General features: G+C 41.6%; 1 protein-coding gene across 8 annotated transcripts in view; it reads left to right on the forward strand.

The window, feature by feature from the left end:
* Positions 1 to 26,870, forward strand: part of ltbp4 (latent transforming growth factor beta binding protein 4) — a 40,482-nt gene that overhangs the window by 2,638 nt on the left and 10,974 nt on the right. For 4 of the 8 annotated variants that reach the window (XM_016680980.1, XM_016680979.1, XM_016680977.1 and 1 more), the window contains exons 2-15: positions 294 to 364; positions 1,573 to 2,122; positions 5,052 to 5,269; positions 19,157 to 19,393; positions 19,504 to 19,574; positions 20,119 to 20,295; positions 20,452 to 20,554; positions 21,072 to 21,131; positions 21,543 to 21,665; positions 23,183 to 23,359; positions 23,433 to 23,561; positions 24,552 to 25,049; positions 25,645 to 25,776; positions 26,557 to 26,670. In XM_016680980.1, coding sequence (XP_016536466.1) covers positions 294 to 364; positions 1,573 to 2,122; positions 5,052 to 5,269; positions 19,157 to 19,393; positions 19,504 to 19,574; positions 20,119 to 20,295; positions 20,452 to 20,554; positions 21,072 to 21,131; positions 21,543 to 21,665; positions 23,183 to 23,359; positions 23,433 to 23,561; positions 24,552 to 25,049; positions 25,645 to 25,776; positions 26,557 to 26,670 — 2,660 coding nt within the window. Of the gene's footprint in view, positions 1 to 293; positions 365 to 1,572; positions 2,123 to 5,051; positions 5,270 to 11,105; positions 12,013 to 19,156; positions 19,394 to 19,503; positions 19,575 to 20,118; positions 20,296 to 20,451; positions 20,555 to 21,071; positions 21,132 to 21,542; positions 21,666 to 23,182; positions 23,360 to 23,432; positions 23,562 to 24,551; positions 25,050 to 25,644; positions 25,777 to 26,556; positions 26,671 to 26,870 lie in introns of those variants that run through there. The other 4 variants (XM_016680978.1, XM_016680982.1, XM_016680981.1 and 1 more) reach the window with 4 other exon arrangements.

The raw sequence follows: 26,870 nt of genomic DNA on the forward strand, positions 1-26,870 counted from the left end.
TGGATGGATGGATGGATGGATGGATGGATGGATGGATGGATGGATGGATGGATGGATGGATGGATGGATGGATGGATGGATTCTGAGCTGATGCTCCAACAATCTGCAGACAAACAAAATTATTTGGTCGGAAGAATTTATGTTGTCACCACATTGGCCAGAAACAGGCAGAGCTGATTTCTGTTGCCTTGGGCCGTTTCAGCTTCTGACACGGACCTGAAAGGTATTCAATAACAGACCAACTCCTGATGAATGAAGCGTTTTAAGGCCATAAATGATCCTTTTCTCCACAGACCTCGTGTTTGTGGAGGTCGATGTTGTCTCGGCTGGACTGTGTCCCCTAAAACCAAGAGGTGCACCAAGCGTAAGCATTTACTTTCTACTTTGGGATTTATTTCATTTTAAGTTCAGGTTTTCGTTTAATTTTCGCCATGAAGACCAAATAACCGAAGGTGTTATTTTCTCCTAGTCTTCCTGCAGGTTTAAAGGTGTCAAATTTTCCAATATGACCTTTTTTTCAGACAGATCATAAATCTACCCAGACCAGGTTAGAACGATGTGCCGAAAGCCACAATATGTTCCCTGACTCACGTATCAAACAAGTTATTTATAATCGCTTCCATCAGAGGCTCTTCGAAATTTGATGGCGCCGATTCTACCTTCTCTACAGAACAGCTCGACTTGAACGCTGCGTGCCGCCGGACAGTTTACTGTGTGACACCGAGTACTTTGCTCGGACGCGTCCAGCGGACCTTCCAGGAGCGCCGCATGCAGACTCCCTCACACTCCGGTGTACTCTGTGGATAAATTCCTTCATTTCCTGTAATCCTAATGGATAGTTAGCAGGTTCGTTTAGTAGTTCGAGTAGCAAGGTGGGCAAGGCGGCCACCCAGGGCCGCCATGACACATCAGTCAGAGAGCCGCCGACTATCAGCCTATCAACTGGGTTGTATACAGTTCATTGTCGGGACTTTTTTCCACCGAGTAGTTTACTGTGGGACACTCGCAGTCTGCTTTGACTCCACCTAAAGTGAAGTACTAAGTACTACACCAAGTGAAGTATGTGGAGGCGTTTAGTCCTTTCAGATTATTGACATTTCTACTTCTGTCCTCATTCTCTGCCCGTTTCCCTGGAGGTGGGTTGCTTTCTACCCTGTGAAAAGGTTTCCTCTGAAGGCTGTTGGTCGCGGCCTCCAGCCTTGCTCCCTGACCCACCAGGAGGTACTTAACATTCTCCCTTGCTTAGGGTCTCTTCTTTCTTTGGGTCTAGCTACTCAGACTTGAATTGGACCTCATGTTTTCCTGCCTCTAGTCTGTGGATTCCCACCTCTGCTTTACTGGCTCCATGCCCCAACCTTCTTGTCCTGTCAAGAGATTCTATGACTATTAGCATAATTATATTTTATTTCCAGTAACCGAGTGTCATGATATGGTGTCCAAACATATTTTTCTATTGCTTGACTTATCCACAAGATATCCCTATGTAGCAAAACATTCCCAAACCGTCATCCTTCCGCCACCGTGCTTGACATTTGCAGGAGTGTGGATTAAAACTGTCCTCTTGTCCTGCAGCCAGATGTTTTCCTCCCTGCCGTAACGGATCATCGTGTGGACTTCCCAACAACTGTCTGTGCAGGAAAGGTTTCTATGGCGCCCGCTGCCAATTTTCCAGCGTTCCTCTTCCTGTGGGAAGGCCTCCAGAGACATCCAGCCATCCTTCCTCCATATCCCCAGCAGCTGGACCAATCGGGTCCAGTCAGAAACCTGAACCTGCAGGCTCATTTCAGAAGCCATTGAACAGTAACAACTCTGGTCCTCTGAAGTCTGGACGTCTAGCAGGTCAAGCTGAAGGCATGAAGGGGGATCCAGGAGATGTTACCCTAAGGTTTCTGAACGGAACATCTTCCGGAAGCACAGGTCTGATGAGGGCAGATCCAGATCCAGAGAGGCAAAGCTCAGATTCAGAACATGTCCTGGAGTTGAAGCTCCAAACTAACAGAGAAAACAAGAACCCATTGAGATCCGAGTCCCTGGAGCTGCAAGCAAGTCTGGAAGTTAAAAAGGATGAGGATCCGACTGGAGCAGAGAGGAGACCAGAGGAGATGAAGAGGCAGATCCCGAGGTAAAAGTCAATCCCTTGTGTCCTCTGACGTCTCCTCACACTTAGTCACGAAACGTTGTGCAATCTCCTCAACTCTCTCATCATCTTTTATCTTCAGCTGTTCTCTTGCAGTGCCTTCCTACCTTTCAAACCTTTGACTTTCTTCACTCACAGCCTTGTCACGTTCTTCTGTCGTCCCACTGTGTCCTCTCTACTGATGACTTGAGATGTCTGATTCTCAGTACATCTCAAATCATCACACCTCATTGCAGTTTTCTGTTCAGCCAGCAGGTGGAGACTGTCACCTGTTCTATACAGTGAACCTTGTTTTTTTCCTCTCTGGACTCAGCCCTGAAACAGACAGCTGCATCGTTTATATCTGCAGTCTCCGGCTGTAGGTCCAAAGGGTCCAAAAGGACCAAAGGACAGTAGTTCTGCAGGGTTGGACTCCTGGTTTGTACTGAAACACTCGACGTCTACTTTGAGTTTCCTTCAAGCAGAAGAGAAGAAAGACCCGATTGTTTGTCTGTAAAGAAGTAAACCAGCTGACTGGAGTGTGAAATGTAGATGAATAAACCAAACTTCAATGCTCTGACTGAGAGGTCAGAGGTCAGAGCCTGGGTCATGACGGCCTGTGGGAAGATCTGGAGGGATTCCGAGTGAATTTGTCTTTAAACGTACCAACTGTGGATAAAACTTGTTTGTAATGTTTGCAAGTAATTCAGGGTTTATGAAAGTTATTCTGAGGTTTTCCTTGGACTTTGACTGTTCCATTTCAGTGCAGAACTTCCCCATTTTCAGATGAATGAACCTATTTCATGGCTATGAATCATTCATATCATTTTTTGCTGCCTCAACACGGAAAACTTCACAAGAGAGTTTCAGGTTCATCTCTGTTTCTTTGGTAAATCCCTGAAAATCACCAAATTCAGCCTTAAAGATAAAAATAAGGATTTTAACTCCAGCACAGTGACTGTTGGAGAGCTGTTAGCTGAAAACTTGTTTTCCTGTAAACAACTTGGCCTGTTAGTTTATAATGGCTAAGTTTAAGCTAAATTATAGAAATATAACTAAACTGTGACGATCTAAGCTCATTTGATCTTAACTAAGTTTGGGTTATCATGACTTAATTTAGACAAGCTAAATTATATTTAATCATTTCTTAACTTGGCTAATTCTACATTAGCTAAGCTTAGTTTAGCTCACATTAGCTTCTTTCTCTTCTGTCATTCTGCTGTGGGTTAGTTTAATTTAGTTTAGGTTATTTGAGTGCAGTCTACCTTAACTAAGCTTAGTTTATCATCTCATAGGTTAGCTAACTTTAGCTCTTCTTGGATTACTCTTTTAGTTTATCTCAACTTAATTTTTTGCAGTTTAGTTCAGGCTGATGGGGTTTAACTTATTTTAGTTTGTGATAGCTTCCCTTACTTTAGCTTAGCTCGGTTTAACTTATGTTAGCCTTCCATTAGCCTATCAGCATCCTAGACTGCATCACAACATGATGTCATCCTGTTATTCTACCTTGTTGTTTTAATAATTCCTTTTTTATCTCTACGTTTATTTTGGAGCCGTTATTTTAGTTCGGTTTGGCCGCGCAGCTGCTTTGTAACAATGTTCATCGTTTCCTTTCCAGTTGTTCCAAGCAGCACTTTTTATCTGAGCAACACGGACATGGAGGAACCGCGAGGCTTCCCGAGGTTTGGCCTGTTGGGTTTTGTTGGGGGCTGATTTAACGCCGCTGAGACAGTTTGTGGCTGGAACACGTTGTTCAGATCTCGTGACCCTGCAGAGCCCCTGGCAGTTTTATCTGCCCTGTCCGCTTCGCTGTGCTGCTAAAAATCAGCAGCTGCAGTGTCCAGACACACCGGGGCTGGGAACTGAGATCAGGCTTTCAGTCCGGTGTCTGAGCTCTGTGGTGCAGAAAACCAGAATACAGAGAAAAGGTTTCGTCTGAGTGTGGTGGATCTAGATCAGGGGAGTCCAAAGTGCGGCCCGGGGACCATTTGTGACCCTCTGGAGGATCTTGGGCGGCCCTCAAATCTAAAATGGAGCAAATCTGTTCTGCAAGCATCGGTCTGTTGCAGAGTTTGGAAGTAACTAGTTACATTTACTCAGCTGCATTTACCTGAGTAACGTTTTTGAAAAAAATTACTTTTAGGAGTATTTATACTGTTCTGTACTTTTTACTTGAGTAATTTTATAAAGTATTTCTACTCTTAGTTGAATAAAATTTCTGGATTTTCCACTGAATGAAAAACGAGTTTTAACCAAAAATCAGCAGACAGACTCACCTGCAGGTTTTATTAAAGCTTTATTGGGTTTTGTTTCTTGAATGAAACTGATTTGGAAAAATTTTCTTTTGCCAGATTTTGTTGTTTTTTGTTATATGAATTATTGTCATAAACTTAACTTTATAGTTTGGTCTGTCTGATGATGTGATTTTTATTAAATGACTGATAATTTGATCAGTTACTCGGTACTTTTTGCCAAATACCTTTTGCTTACTTGAGTAAACACACGTTGAAGCCGCTCTAACTGGAGTTCAGTTTCTGGTCTGTTGATGCAGCTGGACTCTTTTTCATCTTCATGTTTTGCAGATAAATAACATCTGCTTAATATAATATTGGGTACTAGAAGTAGATTCATTAACACTTAACAAGGTTTTTGCATTCATCTTCGTTTTGCCGTAACTGGAACCACAAACATTTTCCTCAAAACCAAATAATGAAACAACCCAGAAAATGTAGGATGTAGAACCTTCTGATTTTCTGAGATCCTGATTTTTGTATTTTCATTTTCTGTAAACAAAAAATAAAGGTTTGAAATATTCGCTGCATCATGAACCTATAGAGACGTAAAATGCGGAACATTTTGACAATATTAAAAATTTTTACGCCGGATTTGATATGAACACCTTCCTGTTTGTGATGGAAATGTTTCTGTGTGTCAGTCTGAGGGAGGCCCAGTCCATTCTGCTGAGAAACTCTTTATCACAAGGAGGAAGAGGAGGCAACATGGCCGCCCTGCTGATGAAGCACATAAGAAGAGAGAAGAGGAAGCTACACACACTGACCTCTTCATCCTCTTCCTCCTCCTCTTCACCAACGACCATGAGGGCCTTCCAGAACCAGAGAGGTCGGGTCGACTCCCACCTCGCTGCTCCTAAAGGTCAGTTTGTCACTTTTCTGTTTCCTGCTTTGAAATTATCATTCATTTTCCTTCCACACGTCGGTTTCCTTTTCATAAGTTAGATATGCCCTGATTGTTCGATAAGTAATAAATCAGCCAGTCGTATGACAGGAACTCACTGGTCCAAGAAGGAGGACGTGTTTGTGGAGGTCAGAGGTCAGAGGGGAATGGCTCAGATATCTACTGTAACACAGACTTTAAAAAGAAAAGAAATAATTACACGTATAGGATGCACTTGACTGCAAGTCTCAGGTGACCTTTGAGTTTTTTTAAAACATTTTTATTATAATTATTAGACTTTTGTTCTTTATGAAAAACAAAATTGTGGAAAAACAATTAAAAATGCAGTTTTGTGTCGAAATGTTCTGTGTGACGTCTGTGAGGGAGCGTACATCCTAAACAAACATGTTGTTGGTTTTTCATAAACTCAGTATAACTAAAGCTGAGCAAACTGTCATTTAGACTGTTAAAGCAGGGGTCCCCAAACTACGGCCCGCGGGCCGCATCCGGCCCGCCTCCACATTTGGTCCGGCCCCCTGAACAATACCAGAGAGCATTTAGATTTTTTTTATATACCGTATTTTCCAGACTATAAGCCACTTATATGTGGATTTTTCTTCAACCACCAGGGGGCTCTTTAGCAGGAAGTGAATCATTGGAAGTCAAAATTGGAAATAAAAGAAGAAAGCGCCCATTAAAACGGAATTAGGTTTTAACAGGGAATTGAAATTTGAGAATGTTGTTGACCAGTTAAATAGCATTGAGGGGAAAAAGAAGATTTTTCGTTTTTTTTTAAATAATACTGGGATCATTGTGAGAATCTGAGGCATAGATATTAGGATCCAGTAGATGGCAGTAGTGCAACAATAATGGATGCAAGCTGCTGTTGAAATCTAAAGAAGAAGAAGAGAAGAAGAAGAAGAAGAAGAAGGCGCCCATTTTTATTTAGCTCATGCTAGTAGCAACATGAAGGATCAGCACTTTTACTGTTACAGTTACCGTTTGGAAACTACCGTAATCAGTTCTGTTAAATCTAAACTTGGCATCTTTTCTTTTTCAACCGTAATAAATGTGATATTCAATTGACCTGTTATGACTCAGATGTTGGCTGTCCTCTGCTGCTGCTGCATCGCTGTGGAAAACCTGGAGCGGCAGAGAAATCTGAGGCTTATATGTGTATGTTTACTGGTTTTTTAAAAACACTTTGGGGTTGTGGCTTATAGTCTGGTGTGGCTTATAGTTTGGAAAATACGGACTATAATCCTCCCTGGATTTATTCTGTGAAGAACCCAGAGAGGGTTATTTGATTGTGCTTTCTGGAAAACAATATATTTTTACATTTAGGCTCCTGCAATCGTCACTTTTTCTGTTACAAACTGACTCGGCCCCCAGCAGAGGAGGAAAAAGTTATGTGGCCCTCACAGGAAAAGGTTTTGGGACCTCTGTGTTAAATCGTGACAAAACATTTGAAAAAGCTGTAAACTAGTCGCGTTGCAGTTGCAGCACTCGTTACCACCAGACGATGCAGAACAGCTGACGGCCAAACAGTCAGAGCCCTGAAGCAGATGAGCTACAGCAGCAGCAGACCATGATGGCTGCCAGTGCTGTAACCCGGGGCAACAGAAAACGTTTCGTGGTCCAGTGAGTCTCGGTTTCAGATGGTTCTGTCAGAATTTTGGAATAAACATGAAGACATGATATGAAATAAGTATGTGAAAATAAATAGCTTTTTTTATGTTAGCTGGCTTAGCATTAGCGCCACATTAGCATGAGGTTTCTTAGAAGCTAAACTTCTTTAAAGAGTTAAATATTAAATGATTAAATTTAAAATAGAAAATCATATCAAATTAGTTGTAAAGCTCTCATTTTATCTGAAATAAATCATTTTTTGGCTCAGGATTACCTTTCTTGATTTTAGCCTCTTAATAAAAACTACACAGTCATGTCAAAATAAAATAAGTATTATGACACTTTAATTACATGCTTTCTAGAAACGATTATTTTCCTATATTTTTAGCAGCATACAGCCTGATGTTTTCCTGTTAATGTTGGACCTCAGTGTGTTTTTCCTTCCTGTCTTGCAGACAGTCGGTTGGGTTGTTGTTTAAGTAAATAAACAGGGTCATATATGTAGCATACCTCAGAACGTGGATCATTTTGTGGCTGATAAGTTGGTTCTGTGAGATAAAGTGAATACAGCGCAGGCCGTTAAGCTGCTGCTGGAATGTTTTCCGTCCATGACGTGTTAATGGAGCCGGCGGCCTGGTGTTCACTCTAAACCTCAGATAAGCTGCGTGTTAAAGCAGTCACACGGTTCAGGTCTGATTGCTGCGATTAGACCAGTAAACAGTTCCTGTTATTGTGCAGCTGTTGGAAGAAAATACCTCAGACCGTTCTTCATCAGGGGGCACACGATCAGCTACAGGTCTAAATGTTTCATTCATGTGTGAAGGACACTGGTGCAAAAAGAAAAATAAAACCATTTTTCATGATGGTTTTCTGTTGTGCACAAGCTAAGCTGTAGCTTTTAGCTGTTAGTTTTACCAAGAGATCCAACTTTCACCACCTCTGTTGTTGGGATCTTTGTGTTTCCATCAGCAGATGTTTCCATCAAGTCCAACCACTGAGGCTACAAAAACACCAACTATGTTCAGTCCATGTTAACCTGACTCCAGTCCATTTGTCTAGTCAAAGTTCGGTTCGGCGGGTGAGGTGTGAACACTAATCAACCTCTGACCCCTGGTCCTCCCAACCTGGGTCTGGGTTCAGTGGAAGTGCTCTCAGTGTCTTCAGAGATTTTTGTGTCGTTTCCTTCAGTGGTTCTTGGTGCAGCGCCCCCACAGGCCAGGAGGGGAACAGGTTGGTTTGACTCAGAACCACAGCAGCTGGAGGTGGAGCAGATGTTCTGGTTCCAGTAGAACCAGGTCGACTGGACCATCAGGAGGAGAAACTTCCTAAGTGGTTTTTACTGTAGGTACCTTTCTCCCTGCTGTTTACAACAATGATCCCCACATTAGAACAACCTGCGCTCTTTCCTTCCTGTATCCATGGTTTTCCACTGTATATTCTTAATAACATCATGATGCTTCCATCGGAGCAGGAAAAAGTTGCCCATTTAAGGCTATCTGCGCTCGCTTGCTGGCCTCCCACCAGCAGAGCCAACATCCAGCGAAGGCACTGGAAAATGGACGGATTCCAACAAGCAAAGGCCTGACAGCAGGGATCAACCTGTGAGACCGACACCAGTCTGGTGTGCCGGCAGGGCCCCAGCGGGGCAGGGCCCCGGCAGCGCAGGGCCCCAGCAGGGCCCCAGCGGGGCCCCAGCAGGGCCCCAGCAGGGCAGAGGACCACAGTGTTTGGCTGAATAGAGCCTGGTTGTTTCTGCATGTGTTTGTCTATGATCTCATGTCCTGACTGAATGAGGGCTGATCTAAAGTCAGGATCAGTGAGGCAGAAACACTACAAACACCACCAGTGGGAGAAAGTGCCACTGAGAGCATTATTATTATTATTATTATATATTATTTTAGCTCCAACGTTACAGCCTCAGCTGGTCCTTTACTGTTTACTCTGATCCAAGGAATCGGGTACTGCACTCTCAAAAACACAAAAACAGAATCTAAATGTGTTGAAGTACATAAAATTCTCTAAGCTCCTGCAATTTATCAAGATGAAGAGATTTAGTGTTGACATTTAGGTTTTTTATCCTCCTGATGGTCCAGTCGACCCGGTTCTACTGGAACCAGAACATCTGCTCCACCTCCAGCTGCTGTGGTTCTGAGTCAAACCAGCCTGTTCCCCTCCTGGCCTGTGGGGGCGCTGCACCAAGAGCCACTGAAAGAAACGACACAAAAACCTCTGAAGACACTGAGAGCAACTTCCTTAGTCAACAGATGGAAACAAGATGGAGGCGTCAGATTTTAGCGGTTGGAGGATTTCTCTTTAGTCTTTGGCTAAAGACCAGGAGCCATTTCTGCTGCTAGCGCTAGGCTAGCATGTTAGCTTTAGTTGTATTTACCCAGAATGCCCTGCGCTGTAGTCCACTTCCTGCTTTTGGAGCGGTCTCTGGTCCACTTGGCGTTCACATTCAAACCAAAACAGAGTTGACCGAACTCAGACCGAGATTTGGAGGGTCAGAGGTCTGAGGTTGGTTAGCATTCACACCTCACCAACCGGACCAGACTTTCTAGACAAACAGACTGGAGTCGGGTTAAAGTGGACTGAATTGGGCTGGCAGGAATGAAACCCTTTAGGGGAACCAGACAGCAGCAGGATGTTTAACCTTTGAGGAGGTTTGATCGTGTGCTGCATTGAGCCTGGAAGTTTGCTTGGGAATCCAGGTTCAGGAACCAGACGTTGGTTCCTTATTGCAGTGACCCTAAGACTACTGATGGGACTTTCCACCAGAGCAGTTTGGAACCTGCTTTGGATCCTGGATGTGGTTCTGAATTGATGTTGTGCGTTTCCACTAGAAGAACGAGCTTCCAGAACGTCCAGTCTGGTTCCAGTCGGTCGCTGTGGTTTTCCCGGTTCATCAGCGTGACGAACACCTGAAAACAAAGCAACAGCAACCGCAGTGGGTGTTTTGTTGAAAGCTGTCATTGTGGGAGCCAGGGATGCTACATCAACAGGGGGTTCTACACACCACAGAAGAAGAGCTTAGTAGCAAGATGGCGGACAGCCTGCGTGCCTCTAATCCCTGTTCGCAGAGTGTTTGCCAAATGGCCTCCTTCCTACATCGGGCTTTATGGTGTCCCTGGTGTATGACGTGCTCCTCTGGTATTCAGATGATTGGTGTTTTTAATCAGACTTAAGACTCTGAGTTCAGAGTGGAGCTGCTGCTCTTCCCCATCTGAAGAACCAGTTTGAGCGATGCTTTCTGGACACCTTCCAATCAAAGGACTCGCCAAGACTTCAGTGATTTCTTCCTGGAGGCTTCTGCTGAAGGTTTAAACGATTGGATCTGATTTTATCTAGTAGCTAACGTTAGCTAGCGTTAGCTTGACAAAGCTTACCGGAAATTGCATGTACTTTACACAAACTCATGGAGAGTAGAGCCATGACATCTCTATCAGGCACAAAATGTCTTAAACATTCCTCTTGCTCCGACTTTAATTCTTCCATGTTTGGAAGCGTGACCAACACGGACGGCTTCGCTCAGTTCCTCTGCTGCCGTCGCCAAAACTACAGGCAGACTACAAGATAAAACAACAACTTCAGTCTTTTATGAGTCCTCTTTCTGTCTGCTGACTATCCCAGTTGAAATTCAACCGGGCAAATCAAACTCAATGGGAGAAAAAATCAGATGGAGCTCTGAAGGGAGATGAGAATCAAGCTAAGCTTGGTCAGAGCTGAAACTGTGACAAATGTTTGTCACAGTTTCTGTGTTTGAGTTTGTTTCAATGCAAGAAATCACAAAAATATAACAAAATGAACATTAAGCTCAAATCTGTAAATGTTAAAATAAGATCAATTAAACTGAGGTAAACTACGACAAATCCAACTGAGCTCATCTTAAATAGGTGCATAAAAAAGAGAAATTAAGATAAACAAAGCTTGGGCTAATAAAATAACATAAACCAATGTACGGTCAGATAAATTAGCTTGAGCTGAGGTAAAATAAATGAAGCTAAGATGAATTTACATGCCAATAATACCAGAAACTCTACTTTCCTTGTAGAAAAGCAGTTGGACATAAACATGATGTTTCCCTTGATGTGTTTCTCAGCCAAGGCTTCAACATTTCGCCGACAGATCGTACTTCATCACTTCCTAGGAAATATCTGGAGACGTTTTTATTTCTTTGAGCTTTAGGACAAGTTGACCAACTTTAAAGCCCAGCTGCTGAGCCTGAAGCTCCTCAGAGGAGCTGCAGAGGAAACTGGGAGGAATCAGAGCTCCAGATGCGTCATGTAAACACGACAGCAACAAATCAGGTTCAGCAGACAACAACATGTCAACAACAAGTGAGTAAACTCAGCAGTTCCTGCTCAGCCTGCAGCAACATGAAGACACTGAGCAACCCGACCCCTGAAACCCAAAACCAGGTTGCATCATCAGCCTGACATCCTCTAAAGCTCGGCAGTGCGTTACGAAACCAGAGATACAGGGCCTCAGGAGCGAGGAAGAGGAGTAACCACTGGCGCTCCGCACGCCGACCAATGGAGCAGATCCCTGCTAAACATTTAGTTTGGAGTTGAGCCCAGCGCTGCACACTGCTTCCAATTATCTGCAGCTCTCTCTCTGCCTGCTCACACTCGAGGGTTTAGTGAAAACTGACCGGGGAGGGAAGGGGAGGGAGATGGCGTTTTCTTCTTCCTCCCTTTTTTTTTCCTCCTCCAGTGCTTGTTTTCACTCCACCAACTAGCAAGAAACGGAGAGCGAGTTCAGAGTTGGAGAGCACAGAGCTTTGAGGCTTCCTGGCCATGCAACAAATTCACAAACTCTGCCTGCAACTGTGAACATGCAGCGGCTGCGACTCGCCTGCTTCCCGCTCCTCTTCATCTTCTTGGCCTCTCCTGGGCCAACGTGGGGGCAGACGGGAACCAGAAGAGGACTGGAGAGGATTCAGGTGATGTTCACGCCGACCATCTGCAAGGTGCTCTGCAACCAGGACGGCTGCATCAACCGCTGCGAGCAGGGCAACATGACCACGCTGTACAGCGCCGATGGCAGAGCCGCAGGAAGGCGAGATGGCGCTCACGGTCCCGGCTTCAGAGTCTGTAAGTTCCCAGGATCTGGGACTAAACCCGGCAACATTCAGGCTGCATGGCTGGTCGCTGATGCAACGGGGAAAGCTTTAGGTTGTGTTCAAACCACCAATCAGATAACTCCTGTAAATCCACTAGAGGGTGCTCAGACTTTGTTCTGTTAAAAAATGGAACAATGATCGCCTCACATTCAGCAGCATTGGATTCAGAAACATCACATACGTTAAACTTCATAGGATTTTGTGCACAAAGAAATAATGGAACATGAAAAGCAGCTTGTCATAAAATAACAATGTGTCTTTCTATTAAACAAGTTTATTTTTTGCTACAGGCAGCAAAGATGTCACCGAGTCTAAAGAGTGCATGGCTTGTCTTTGGGGTTTATTTTTTTTTTATCTCAGGATTTGATACAAGAATCAGTTCAGATCTACAGGAGACAGGAGAAAATGTTCACAACTTTTTAAATCTGCTTTACAGTGTTTAAAACCAATCAGAGTTCAGCTTTCAGTTGATTATTGAACTTTATTTAAAAAGGGATAATATCTAACGGAATCATAAACGTCACCAGTTGATGCGTCGAACCAGATTATAGCAAAAGCTGATTCACATCTGAAACAAATAAATATAATAAATGTTGTCCTGTGTAGGACAACAAAATTGTCCTTAAAAAATTCTAGATGAGACCGGAGCAGACTGAACATGGTTGTCTTCTAGTTTCTGGTAGAAAAGAATCCAGAGAAAAACCATTAATCGTGCAAATGGAAATTATGGAGTTTGTTTTAATTTATCAGGCGAATAATTGATGTATTGCTTATTAAAACAGGCTTATAATGCTACAAAAATAAGTAAATAAACATGAACTTTTAGTGTTTTTAATTCTCTACTCGGTTGCATAAGCGCTGCCTTCTGATTTAAATTTTCCATGACTACTTGGTTTTTGATGGCCGTCCTCCACTGCAGGTTCTTTTGGTCTTTTTCTCGCCAGAAACTTTTCCATTTTGCACTCGCTATGCTATCTTGACTGATTTGACTGGCAGCCAGTCAGAAAAATTAACTTTACAACAAATTATTTTAACTTATATTTTGTTACAATGATTGAAAAACAGATTATATTTTATTATAGAAAAAAATATTTCTTTCTTGTTCATTTAAGTAGTGACAAAAGTTTAGTATAAAGAAACACTGAAAAATATAATTTCTAGCCTAAGCTAGTTAGCATTGCGCATCCCCAGATGAGCCTTTAACAACATAAAAAAAACGATAAAGAACAAATTATTTAAGAAATTGAGATCCTGTTTTTTTGTGTGTTTTTTTTTTTTTTTTACTGTTGCATTTATTTTTGTCATCCTCTCTCCAGCTTTCTGGGGCCCGCCTAGCGCCTCCTGGTGGTCTCCAAGGGAGCCACTACCACCACTTTGTAAAACAAGTTTATATCAAAGCTGATTGATTGTTTGGTTAGAATGGCCTAGTCAAAGTCCACACCTGAAAATATGTGGTTCTCCATTCAACTTGACTGATCTTGATCTGTTTTTAAATGAAGAAAAAAAAACATTTTTTCTGTATTTTACCTATAAAAATGTTAAAACTTCATCAATTCTTTTCAGATTTAACATACAAACCCACTAAAAGCATTAGATTAGATCAGATTAGATTATATTATATTAGATCAGATTAGATTAGTCCAACTGGTGAAGAATGGGGTAACACTTTATTTGAAGGGGGTGAATAAGACTAACATGACACTGTCATAAACACCTGTCATGAACATGAATAAGTCTTCATGAATATTTATGACTGTTGTCATAAAGCGTCATTCAGTAAATTATGACACTTTTATTACAAAGTTGACATTATTCAAAATGTCTTCGTTATGAGAACTTAACATTAATCTAGACAAAATGTCTTCATTGTGACATTAAGCAAGATATTATAACTTGTCATGAATGTAATAGGTGAATTTTAAAATGTTATCCTTATAAGACAGCATTAACAAGTCACTTGTTACACATACTTTTTGCTGTCATGAGACCATTATAATTGTGACATTACCCTCCTCTGTTAAAGTGTATCACAGTAAACTAGTAATGAAGATGTCATTGAGGGTCATTACTCTATCGCTTTAATGACAAAGTCATGAACATTTCCAGTTACCTCAAGTAAGTGTGGTCCACTTTACTTGAGGTAACTGGAAATGTTCATGACTTGTTAATGCTGTCTTATAAGGATAACATTTTAAAATTCACCTGTTATTACATTCATGACAAGTTATAATTTCTTGCTTAATGTCAAGTTGTCATGACGACATTTTGAATAATGTCAACTTTGTATTAAAAGTGTCATGATTTACTGAATGACTTATGACAACAGTCATAAATATTCATAAAGACTTACTCATGTTCATGACAGGTGGGTATGACGGTGTCATGTCAGTCTTATTCACCCCCCTTCAAATAAAGTGTTACCAAGAATGGTCCCATAAACTGCATCAAAGCCAGAAAGCTTCGACATTTCAGGAGAAAGCGTCTGTCAGACCTGCTGCTGCCGACAGCAATGATTTAACTTCTCCTGATCTGGGATCAGTCCAGAAGGCCCAAATATTCACTGGCTCTTCTTCAGACGCAACGATCTGTAGGTCACATGGCTGAGCTGGAGCAGCTTCACTCAACACACTGAACTCTGTTAGCGCCGACATGCTAATTCAAGTTCAGGCTTTAAACGTTTACCAAAAACGGCACAGGTGGACGTCACCTGACACACCCTGATGGAGAATAAAGGAGCAGCTGCTTCTCTCAGGTCATTATCGTCTTTCCACATTAGCATTGTGCTAATGCCCTGGAGCAGGAGCTGCTGTTGAGGTTTCACTCTGAAGATGATCAGTTGATCAGCAGCTTCCTCTTAAATTATATGAAAACTGAATAGATGAATTTGTTTTTTTGCTCACTCTGATCGTGTGTTTTTGTTTTTGAAGCTGGATTTGTTGAACATGAAAAGCTGGAAAGATCCAGATGTCTTTTATGTTCTGCAACTCAAAGGATTTTAACTTAATGAGTACACAATGTTGCACAGTTTAATGGAAAAAGAGTTACAGGGAGAGGAAACGGCGCTGACATGTGGCTTTCATTTTTCATTAGCTGACAACTCTCAAAACAAAATAAGTCAAGTTTATTTGTATAACACATTACAGCAACAAGGCAGTTCAAAGTGAAAAACATAAAAACATTGTTCAGTCATCAATTATGAAACAAGCAATAAACATCACATTTTGTCATATATCATCTGAATCTCCAAGCAAATACACATCAAATGTGTTGAAGCAGCTCTGAACAGGTGGGTTTTAGTCCTGATTTACTCAGTGTCTTAAACTTATTTTGGTGCTAAGCTGTTCAGTGATTTACAAACTAACAGAAGTATTTTAAAGTCAATTATCTAGATCTTGCTGGGACTTTAGTCCTTTAGTCCTGGAAATGTTCTTCAGGTGATAGAAGGCTGACTTTCTAACTGTCTTTATGTAACTCTAAAGGTTCAGGTCAGAGTCTGTCACCCAGATTTCAGGCTTGGTCTCCAGTTCCTAGCTGTAATAACCGAAAATAAGTATTTCTGAGCATAGAAAGCAACCTTTATTTACTTCCTGAACATTTCCAAGCATATTTAATCTTGATCAAATCTATTGATTTGATCAGAAATCATAGTTTTTTTTCTTGCTACAGAGTTAAGTCCTTGCAATGCACATTGTGTTCACATTTTTCACAGTGCTATAAATAGCAGAACACACACACACACACACACACACACACACACACACACACACACACACACACAGAAGTCAATACAAAGTCCTAATATTTTGCACCATATTAGGACTTTGTTTTAATCTCCATTCATTTTGTTTGTTACTGGTTTCTCAATTGTTGACTGTATGATGTTTTTATGATTTGTTGTTCTCGTATTTTTATGGTACAACAGATTTGAACTGCCTTGCTGCTGAAATATTCAGTTGAACAAATTACAAGTATACAACAAACAAGCAAATGAGTGTATATGAGGAATACAGCACTTGCATAAATAAAAACCAGAAGTGTTAAACAAAAACACAACATATTTGAATTTACTGATTGAGCTTTAGCTTTAGTTAAATGCTGTTAGTGTTGAGCTTAGCTTAGGTTTAATATTGTGTTGGTGTAGCACTTAGCGGAACTAATGTTTACGATTACTGCTTCATGGTTAGCGCAGCTAACCATGAAGTTTAGTTAGTGGTAATCACTGCTGCCTAAACCTAAATCAGTCCCTAGTCTAACCATTACTAGTCTATTCCTGATCTTAACAAAACTTCATTCACATCACATCTCTAAACCTAACAAGTAGAGCTGCAGCGAAAATGTCCTCGCTCTTCACAGTGACCTCAATTTGTGGGTGAAAGTGGAGGACCTGGTCCTCTATATGTAGCATATGCAAGTACACACACACACACACACACACACACACACACACACACACACACACACACACACACACACACACACACAGCACCTCTGATTGATGTGTGCAGGATGTTTTGCTGGTGATGTGTGCCTGTTTGAACTTGCAGTGAGGTAATGAACACAAACACAAGCTCTGGGAGGTAAAAGGGTGGGGGTGGTGACATCATGGGGTCAGAGGTCAACTCCCCTGACCTTACAGCTGTTCTCTTCTCAGTTTTTTGTGATTTAACACGAAGAGCAGAAATGTTTGAAGGAGTGTCTTGTTTTTCTCTGTTTGTGTAAACTGTAGCCAACATTACAGCGGTGCAGTAATGAGTTCAACGGTCGCAGTTCTTCTGACTCCCTCTGTATGATTTACTGTTGCTTACGCGACATTTTCCAAATAAAAGCCTTCAGGTCAGGCTTTCCCATGCAGCCAGAAAATCACCACAACATGAGAGGGACGACCTGAGTCTGGCTGTGCAATACTTCAGTTGCATTTTATCCATAATACAGCTGAAACCAGATATTTACTGTAACATATCCGCAGCAGTTTTTTCTCTCTAGCTGCGTTTCTGTTGACCAGGAAATTGTGACGATAAATTTTAGTGGAAATGCCAGTTTTGAAAAAAATGTTTTTTTAATTAAAGTCTTTGTGCAAGGTTGAAGTGGTTTTTCAACATTTTTGAAACTGCATTGGAAACACTTTGACGCTGTTGATGAAGTTGTTGGTTCTCCTCTAATGACTGAAATAACCTGAAACCAGGCTTCTTGATAATATGGTTTTCTGGATGATAAATTGTCCTAGATGTTATTGTGATAATGCTGATATTGTTGTTTTGAGACCATTTTCCACTAATATAATGGTAATAATGATGAAAGAAAACATTTGCTAAGATCAATAAACTTTAAATTCTAATGAACATTTAACTCTGGAACTGGAAGATGTTTTAAATATCCAAACTAAACAAAACAAACAATAAATAAAATGAAATATAAAGTCTCTGGAAACAAAATTATCCTTCAATAAAGAGTTTAGTTGAGAGCAGCAGACTGAAGACTTTTATCATTAAGTTTTTGGTAGAAAGAGAGAAACAAAAAAATCACTGAAATGGAAATGAAATTTGTTTCAGTTTATCATGTGATTGATTATTGCTTCTGTTGGTCACCTTAGAGCAGTGGTTCTTAACCTGGGTTCGGCCGAACCCAGGTTAAGAACCACTGGCTTAGAGTCAAAGTTTAGAAATGGTTTATTTTTTAAATATGAATCTCTGAAACATGATCTTTGCAGTAATGTTGGAACACATTTCTCTCTGTTTCACTTCATATTGTGTAACATTTTGTTAGCTGTACGCTGAGCCAGGATCTTTGTGGGGTCATAAAGTCCCTTTCAAAGTATTTACCCCCTGGATGTTTTACCCCTTCTATTGTTTTTACGGAAGATAAACTAAGTTTGTCTTTTTGAAGAAAAACCTACCATGTTGCCTTTTATCTGATTTCTTGCTGGAGGTTTTAAACTCCAGAGTTTTCTCCTCCTACGCTGAGCCCAACAGATTGTTTGTGTTTCTGTGATTTTTCTGTGTTCATGATGTCACAGTGCCCCTTTGTTTACCCCGAGCTCGGCTGTTTTCTGGGTTTGGGCCTGAAACTCGCTCCAGACTCGGCGTTGATGTGCTCCATCTGTGGTTCAGTTCGATAACCATGCAGGACAAATCCACTCTGTAGCAGCTAACCTGAGCTTAGCAAACACACACACTCACTCACTCACTCACTCACTCACTCACTCACTCACTCACTCACTCACTCACTCACTCTGGGTCCATGATGGCGCTGGTCCCTCCTCCAAAGTAAAAGCACCGTAAACACCCAGAGGTTTCTGTGAGTTTCCGTCTGATCGGCGGCATTTTGGACTCCAGCAGCTCTCGGACTAACAATGTAGCCACTTCCTGTGGCGTCGGCTCAAACAGGAAACAGGAAGTGGTGGCTGGTTCTGTTGGCGCCAGCCTCACCTTTCACCTGTTAGTACTCCGATATAGATGAACTGGGAATGTTGGTGATTACAGACTGGGAATTCCAACAAAGCAAAACCACTCAGTAAAAAAATGTGGAATAATTAAAAAAATTTTTACTGAATTTTTTTTCAAACAATTAAAATGTCTTACTAAACATTTTATTGTTTGGATTAATTTTTGGAAGTTCATTAAAAATTTAGTTTGGAATATTGAACTTTATCATTTTGCTCATATTTTAGTGGAATATTAGGATCTGACCCCGAGCTCGCGAATTATTTGGATTATTAGGATCATTGATATTTAATTTTTTCTATTTCTTTGTGGGTTTAAACTAAGACCACTAATTATTAAAATGTTATTTAATAAGTACTTATTTGTTTTTTTATGTTTAAAGTCTGTTAGAAATTAAATTTAATATTTAGCAACATATTTACAAACATTTCCACATATTTTGCATTTAAATTTTAACAGGCTTCATCCCTGGTTAGCTTCCAGGATTTAAACAAATTTAAAAAGCTTAGAGGTTTCAAATATTACCAGTAATACAATAAAATAAAATAAAAAATCTAATAATGCAGTTCAGTTTTCGCAGTGCTGTGATCATTGAGCCTCTGTTCAGCCGTTCTGCTGCTGGTTCCGACCCAAAAGGACCCGGACTGAGCAGAACCCGGTCCATCTCCTCCGCAGTCCTCTGCCCGCTGCTCTGTAAGAACGGCGGCGTCTGCCTGCAGACGGACCGCTGCCTCTGCCCCGCTAACTTCACCGGGAAGTTCTGCCAGATCCCCGTCCCGCCCCCCGGCGCCGCCTCCACCAATGAGATCGTCCGGCTGCCGCTGCCCTCCTCCGCGGCGGCCAATCAGGAGCTGATTGGGTCGGAGTTCTTGCTGCCGCTCGGCCAGAACCGGGCGGCGCCGCCGTCCGCAGGTGAGTCGACGCACCTTTCGCTGGTCAAAGTGTTTATGAGACGTTTTTATGTTTTCAGAGAAACGTTTGGTTTGTCTGTGAGTTTCATGTTTCTTTTACCAAACACGAAGACCCCCGCATGGTAAAGGTCAGAGTTCAGCACCCCCCAGAGGCCAGCGTGAAGATCCACCAGGTGATGAAGGTAAAGCCAGTCATCTTCTCTCATCCAATCAGAATCAACTTCCTGTTCAAGTTGCTCAAAAAACTAAGAAATATTTTGGTTTCAGTTTTTTTTATGAATTTAATTGAATTTTAATTTATTTTGGGATTTTCATTTGACATTCTTTAAATGATGTCTTTTTACAAATTTAGTTTTAATTTATTTTAAATTGTGTATTTGACTCCATTTTTATTTAATTCTTACTAATATTTTTCAATTTATTTATTTTATCTTTCACTTTTGTTTTTTTTTAAATTTCTTGAATACTTTTTACATTATTTTAATAGTTTTATTAGACTTTTTTTTAATAGTTTCATGTGGTAGTTCCTTTTTTTCCATTTTGCACTATGTTGTAAAAAATTTAATTTCCCTGTATTAACTTTATTTTAAAAAAGTTTAATTTATTTTACTAATTTAGTTTTTTGTTTAATCTCCATGTGTGATTAATTATCTTTGTTGTTTTTATTTATTACATTCTGTCTAACTTGAACAAAATCACAGGTTCTTTGCCTCCGTGTCGCTCCAGGTGTCCGGGTCCAGCCCAGCCCTGCGGACCCTCTCCTCCTCCTCCTCTTCGGGTTCGGCTGGCGCTCCGGCTCCAGCAGGTGGCGCTAGAATCCAGGCCCAGACTCTGAGGGGCGGCGGTACCTACAACCAGCAGTCTGGCTTCAAATACTGCTTCAGAGAGGTGAAAGACGGACAGGTGAGAGGAGGCAGGTAACAAACCGCTTCCTGTTTGACAGACGGTGAACTTTAAGATGTCGCTGTGAATCTTTGTGATACGTAGCCAGTTTCCATCCTCCTGGAGCAGATTATCCCTGCGGTGTGATCTGTGTTCGCTGTGTTTGTGTGTTTGCAGTGCAGCTCTCCACTTCCTGGTCTGAGGAGCAGAGAGGTGTGCTGCAGGGGAATCGGGAAGGCCTGGGGTCTCACCGACTGCAGCCTCTGTCCTGAAGCTCCAGGTAGAAACACAGCAAACCCCCAGAGGACACAAAACTCTCACTTTAAAATAACTGAGCAAAGCCAATCAAATATTAAAAAAGCTGAACTAAAACAAAACTGACCCAAGATCAAATAAACAATCTGTAAAATAAATGAGCTTAAGATAAACTATGGTAACATAAACTTAGGTAAAATAAATGAAGCTTCACTAAGCTAAATAAAATAAAATAAACTAATATGAACGAAAAGAAGCAAAGTTTATGTAAGACAAAAATATCATGAATACCATGAATTATCCCAGGTTTAGGTAAATTAAAGGGTAAGGTGGGAAGTCAAAGCTAGATGAAATATTATTGACAAATGTAAATACCAAACTATAAATATAGAGGAAGGTAACATATGTTAAGGTAAGGTTAAATAAACTAAGATCAGCTAATTACGGTAAACCTGAATAAAGTAAAGTAAGCTAACCAAAGTTAGATAAATGCTGATTTCCTGAAGAAAACGTTTCTGAATTGATGTTTTATTTGTTTGCAGGTCAAAGCAACAGCAGCTGTCCTGTTGGCTTCGAGCGAACCAATGGAACGCAGTGCGTCGGTGAGTTAAACACCCACACAGAGAGGTCAAAGGTCAGAGGCAGGTGGAGGGCTCCTAAGATGAGTTTATCCAGTCCAGAAGGGGGCGCTAATCCTCCAGTATATCAAACATGAGCAGAAGGTTTTATTTTCCTTTTTGTATTCAGATTTTTTTTTTTACATAAACATAGAAAAACATGAATATTTTTTATATTCAAGTTGTTTTGCAGGAACTCGTCTAAATCATATCTGCTCCAGTTTTAATAATCAGGAGATTTTAATCTGCAGATTAATTTTCCTGCAGAAACCATGCGTGGTTTTCTGAACTGAGTTTCAGGTCTTTGGGTTGCAGCAGTTCTCCTCCCGTCTCTGAGTGTCGGAGTCGTGGAAGTGAAATCCCGTCACTCACGCGTGTGTGTGTTGGTGTGTGTAGATGTGAATGAGTGCCTGCAGCCAGGGCTGTGTGAGAACGGCATCTGTGTGAACACCAGGGGGAGCTATAGCTGTGTGTGTCGGTTGGGGTTCATCCTCGATGCCACACATGGAATCTGCATCTGTAAGTAACACACACACACACACACACACACACACACTCCGCCGCCGGCTTCACCAGAGGAATAACGCAACTCTTCCAGAATCCTCTTGAACGTCCGTGGGGCGATGCACAGGCTTCCATCAGGTGGGAAGTGAGGCGTTCAGGCGGTTTCGGTGAATCCTGGCCGCAGTTGCGTCATTCCGACCGGCATTCCTCGACGGAGGAGGAAGGAGCTGCAGGATGCTGGTCTGGCTGCTCTGAGGCATCGTCTCTGTTTCCGCTTCTAAAAACTTTCATTTTCCAGGATTGTTTTTAAATCCAAATCTTTTTGCTCCAGTTCCTGGGTGTCTGTCTTGTTTCGAGCCCAGAAACTGAACCAGAAGGGATTCATCTGAGATACAGGAAGCAGTAAAATCTACGGATAGAGCGCGGGTTAGCTGATTAGCACAGCAACACCAAGCCAGGAGTAACAGTTACAACAGAAAGTTAATGTCAGCAACATCTACTGATAAGAGAGCAGTAGGAGACAGTAATAAAGAACAGACAGTGGTGAACAACACTAACTGGCATGTTTACTGCATTAACCATGAAGTGCTAATCATAAACGTTAGCTCTGCTTTAGCGCTGTACCAACATGGTATTTAGCAGTAGCTAAGAAGTTATACCAACAGAGTATTTAGTATGCTAATGCTAAAGTGCTAACGTCAATCATGTTGATAACCACCGCGTACTGCAACATAATATCGCCCTCTAAAGGATCAAATCTGTTACTGCATCCAGCCTGTCTGGTTCGGGAAGTGATTTCTGATATTTTTGGAACAGATTTTTGGTTTAAGTTTTGCTGAGTTTTGCTAATTGACCACGGTACTGCTGCGTTCAGAAAGCAGCAGGACATTGATTTTAACTGCTTCCTGTACAACTACAGCAATGCATTCTGGGTACAGAATAACATGGGGAGAGGAAATGGAACTACTGAGTAAACATTCTTCAAAATAAGAGCATGAATAAACGTCTAACAAGTGGAATAATTCAACACATATGTTGAAGTTTATTTAACTGAAAGTTTACAAATCAGCTAAATTAATTTAAGTTAAGCTAAGTGTGCCGAACGTTTTCAAAGTTAGCAAACATGCTAAAGGACAAGCTAGCTGCGCTATTAGCGTATTTCTAACTGCTCCTGAATGAAGAACTCCAGATGTGTTTGACTCTTGGTTGGTCCAGAACTTCCCATCCATCTCCCTGATTGTTGTCTCGGCCCGGTTCTGGTTTTGCTCGGCTCGGTTCTGGTTTTGCTCGGCCTGGTTCTAGTTTTGCTCGGCTCGGTTCTGGTCTTGTTCGGCTCGGTTCTGGTCTTGCTCGGCCTGGTTCTGGTCTTGAATCTGCCTTTATTCTCTGAAAGCACCAGGAACTGGACTCTTGTGTGTTTCTGCTGGACAGAGATTAGCATGTTCTGGTTCTGCATGCGGCTCTCTGGCGTCTCGGCCCGTTTGGACCGGAATGTGCTCGGTGACGTATCTCCGTCTCTGTTTCCTCCTCAGCGCAGAGCGTGATTTCAGAGGAGAAGGGTCAGTGCTACCGGGTCCTGGGCTCGAGTCGGGGTCCGTATACCTGCTCCCTGCCCATCGTCCGGAACATCACCAAGCAGATCTGCTGCTGCAGCCGGGTCGGGAAGGCCTGGGGGCCCGACTGCGTGCGGTGCCCCTTCTTTGGTTCAGGTGGGTCGGTTCTCTTCCAGTGGTTCTCTGGGGCTTTTCGTCAGACTTTCTGTTTGCTCTGTTTGCTCCTCAGTTGCCTTTAAGGAGATCTGTCCGGCCGGCCCGGGTTACCATTACTCGGCTTCGACTCTGCAGATCAGCCAAAGAGTGGGCGGCGATTCGACGGGCCGAGAATCCCTGCTGACCGCGCAGGGCGGCTCAGGTTAGCATCCAGTTGGATCCAACGCAGCGCCTCACGTTATCTGGGCCGCTTCTGAAGGTTTTAATCATAACACATGTTAAAGTGTTTGTTTAAAAGAAGAAGGAATCAGATTTTGTTATTTTTACTTTTGGGGAAACCGTTTATTCAAATTCATTTGAACAAAAATATCTCAGTTACAAAATGCTCCCTATAAACTGTTTGTTGGTCTTAATTGGCAAAACTGATGACCAGTTTGGGGAACACTTTAGCTAATCCGCTAATAGCGACCTAATTTTCATTTAGCGCTAGTATTTTTACTAACTTTGAAAGTTACAAATAAATTCTAAATCGCTAAGCTAAAAATTAGCTCCATGGTTATTTGTGGAGCTAAGTTTTTAGTTTAGCTTTGTGGTTCAGTCCTTTTGCTAAGTTTGAAAACACTTAGCATACATGCATCTTCACTGAAATACATTTCTGGATAACTTCCAAAACTAAAAATTAACACCACTATTATTAGCAGAGCTAATTTTTATCTCTTTTTTTGGTAGTTTTAGCTTCCGCTAAAGTATTTTTTTCTGAATAAATAAAATGCTAAGCTAAAAATTAACTTGGCAGTTGTTAGCAGAGCTAATTTTTAGAGTAGCAGTTTTGCTAACCTTATATTTAGCGCACTTAGCTTCCGCTAAATAAAATGTTTCGGATAATTTCTAAATCTCTATTCAATTTTATTCGTTTGAATAAAGTTGTGCTGAAGTTTTGATTATCAGCTGTTAAGAATCCTTCAGGTAGTTAGATGTTTATATTCATGCTCTTATTTTGAAGGGGAGGAAGACCGTTTTTGCAGCAGGTTCGTTTCCTCTCCTCTTTCTTCAGTGAGCAGTAGGAGGAACCAGCGCCTCTTTGTTTGAATCGGAACATAAACTCGGTTCCCTTTTCTCCTTCAGCAGAATCGGACCTCCAGAACTTCTGATGATCATTCATTAACATTCTGGACCTCCTTCTTCCCTGCAGATCTGGTTCCCGGGTCCAGTGGTGCTGGAGACTCCAGTTCTCAGCAGAGACCCAGTTCATCCGGGTCACCATCTGGTACCAGAACCGGTCCAGTCCAGTCCCAGATCCAGGTCCCTGCTCAGCCGGGCGTGACCGCCGGTTCCAGACCGACACCCCCTGCTGGACCGGAGGTCCAACATGGCCAACAGGACCTCCAACATGGGCGACAGGACCCCCAACATGGGCGACAGGACCCCCAACATGGGCGACTGGACCCCCAAAATGGCCGACAGTACCCCCAAAATGGCAGATTGGACTTGGCTCTGGCGAGGCCGCAGCCGCCGCTGGCGTTGCCGTCCTCTGGATCGCAACCCGACCCGGCGCCGGTACCAGCGGACTCTCTGCTGACCCCGGCCCCGCCCCGGACCTCGGAGCTCGGGTCCAGACCTGGACCAGAACCACCCGGTCTGGAGAGACGGCCGGCTGCGAGCCCGACCAGCCGGCCCGCCAGAGTCCAGCGTGAGTAGAGCCAGAACCAGAACTGGATCATCCGGTTCTGGCTGTGCATTGGTAAAGAACTGGGTCAGTTTATGTTAAAATATCTGAAATAGATTCTTTAGATTAAATATGAATCTGTCTCACCAAATTCTGATTAATTTTGCCTCTAAAGTCTGAAACTTCTCTGAGCTTCAGACTCAAAATGAGGTTTAGGTTTTGTTTTTTAAAGGAAAAGTTAAAAACATTTTCATATTCTGAAGTATTTTATAATTTCAGATTAAAAATCAATTATTTTACATTTTTTAAAGAAAAATAAAACATATCTCTGGCAGCGTCATGTTACAACAATAACAAATTTTACTGGACGATAAAATGTCCCAGTAATTATTGTGATAAACGATATTGTTTTGAGACCATTTTTAATATATTGACAATGTAAACAAAATATTGATCTTCAGATTGGAAAGTATTGATCTCAGCTTAGTTCATCATGTTATCATTTGTTTATTGTGAAAGGCATTCATTAGCGTGCGTGTGTGTGTGTGTGTGTGCGTGTGCGTGCGTGCGTGCGTGTGTGTGTGTGTGTGTGTGTGCGTGTGCGTGCGTGTGTGTGCAGCTGTCCGTGGCGTGTGTCAGATCAGACCAGGTGTGTGTGAGCGTGGCCGCTGCGTGGATCTGCCAGGTGGGAAACACACCTGTGAGTGTGATGAGGGATTCCAGCCCAACGCTCAGCGGAGCCGCTGCTTCGGTGAGAAAATCCACTGGACGGACGAAACCTCAACATGATTCATTATTAAAATGTTTCATTTCATCTGAACATCAAACTGTTTGACATTTTTGATTATTTAAAAAAAATTCAGCAGTCATTTTTCATCCTGAATCATAAATTATTCAGATAATTTTATGACAAATTTGAATCAAGACAAATGGAAAAAACATTGCAAAATATCAAATATAAAGAACAATTCAGTCAGAATTATAGCAAATATTAAATCTGAAAACGGTAAGCTATCAAAAATATGTCTTCCACCAAATTTAAAACAATTAAAAGCTCTGGAAATAATAATTAATAGTTTACTTGTTAGTAATTCATTAAATCTACGGAGCTAAATTGAGGCCATAAAATTTGTTCAAAAACTTTGTACTGAAACTGAAAAGAATTGAATGTAAAAAAAAATATTGAGACTGAAACAAAATATTTCAAATTGAAGAATAACTTTTAAACTAAAAATGATTAAATGGAGAAGAAAGAAATCTACTTTTTGATATAAGTGTTTTTATCAGATTCAGAGGAAGAAGAATCATGGCTGACAGTACGGAGCTAAATTTGTTCAAAAATTTTTTTTTTTTGAAACTGAAGAAAAAGTTAAAATTAAAACTTTTTTGTAGCAATAAATGCCAAAAATATTGACTTTGTTGAAAGATAACTGGAAAAAATGTCAACTAAATGTAAAAAATTAAACATAGAAATAAATATGTATAAAAAATATTGTTTATAATGCATTTATTTCCTCGTGATGAATCCCAGATGTGGACGAATGTCAGCAGAATCCCTGCAGTAACGGGCGCTGTGAAAACTCCCCAGGGAGCTTCAGGTGTGACTGTTACCATGGTTACAGGCTCGCTGGGAACACCTGTGAAGGTAAAGACAGCAGCTTAACGAGGAAATAATTCCTAAAAATAAAGGTTATAAACAGAAGTTAATGTTGGGAGCTCTGATGTGACTGGAGGAATCCCACAGGTGTGTGTGTTCACCTGTGTGTGTGTGTTCACCTGTGTGTGTGTGTTCACCTGTGTGTGTGTGTGTTCACCTGTGTGTGTGTGTGTTCACCTGTGTGTGTG

The sequence above is a fragment of the Poecilia formosa genome, unplaced genomic scaffold (genome assembly GCF_000485575.1).
Source record: "Poecilia formosa unplaced genomic scaffold, Poecilia_formosa-5.1.2 Scaffold265, whole genome shotgun sequence".
Lineage (NCBI taxonomy): Eukaryota > Metazoa > Chordata > Actinopteri > Cyprinodontiformes > Poeciliidae > Poecilia > Poecilia formosa.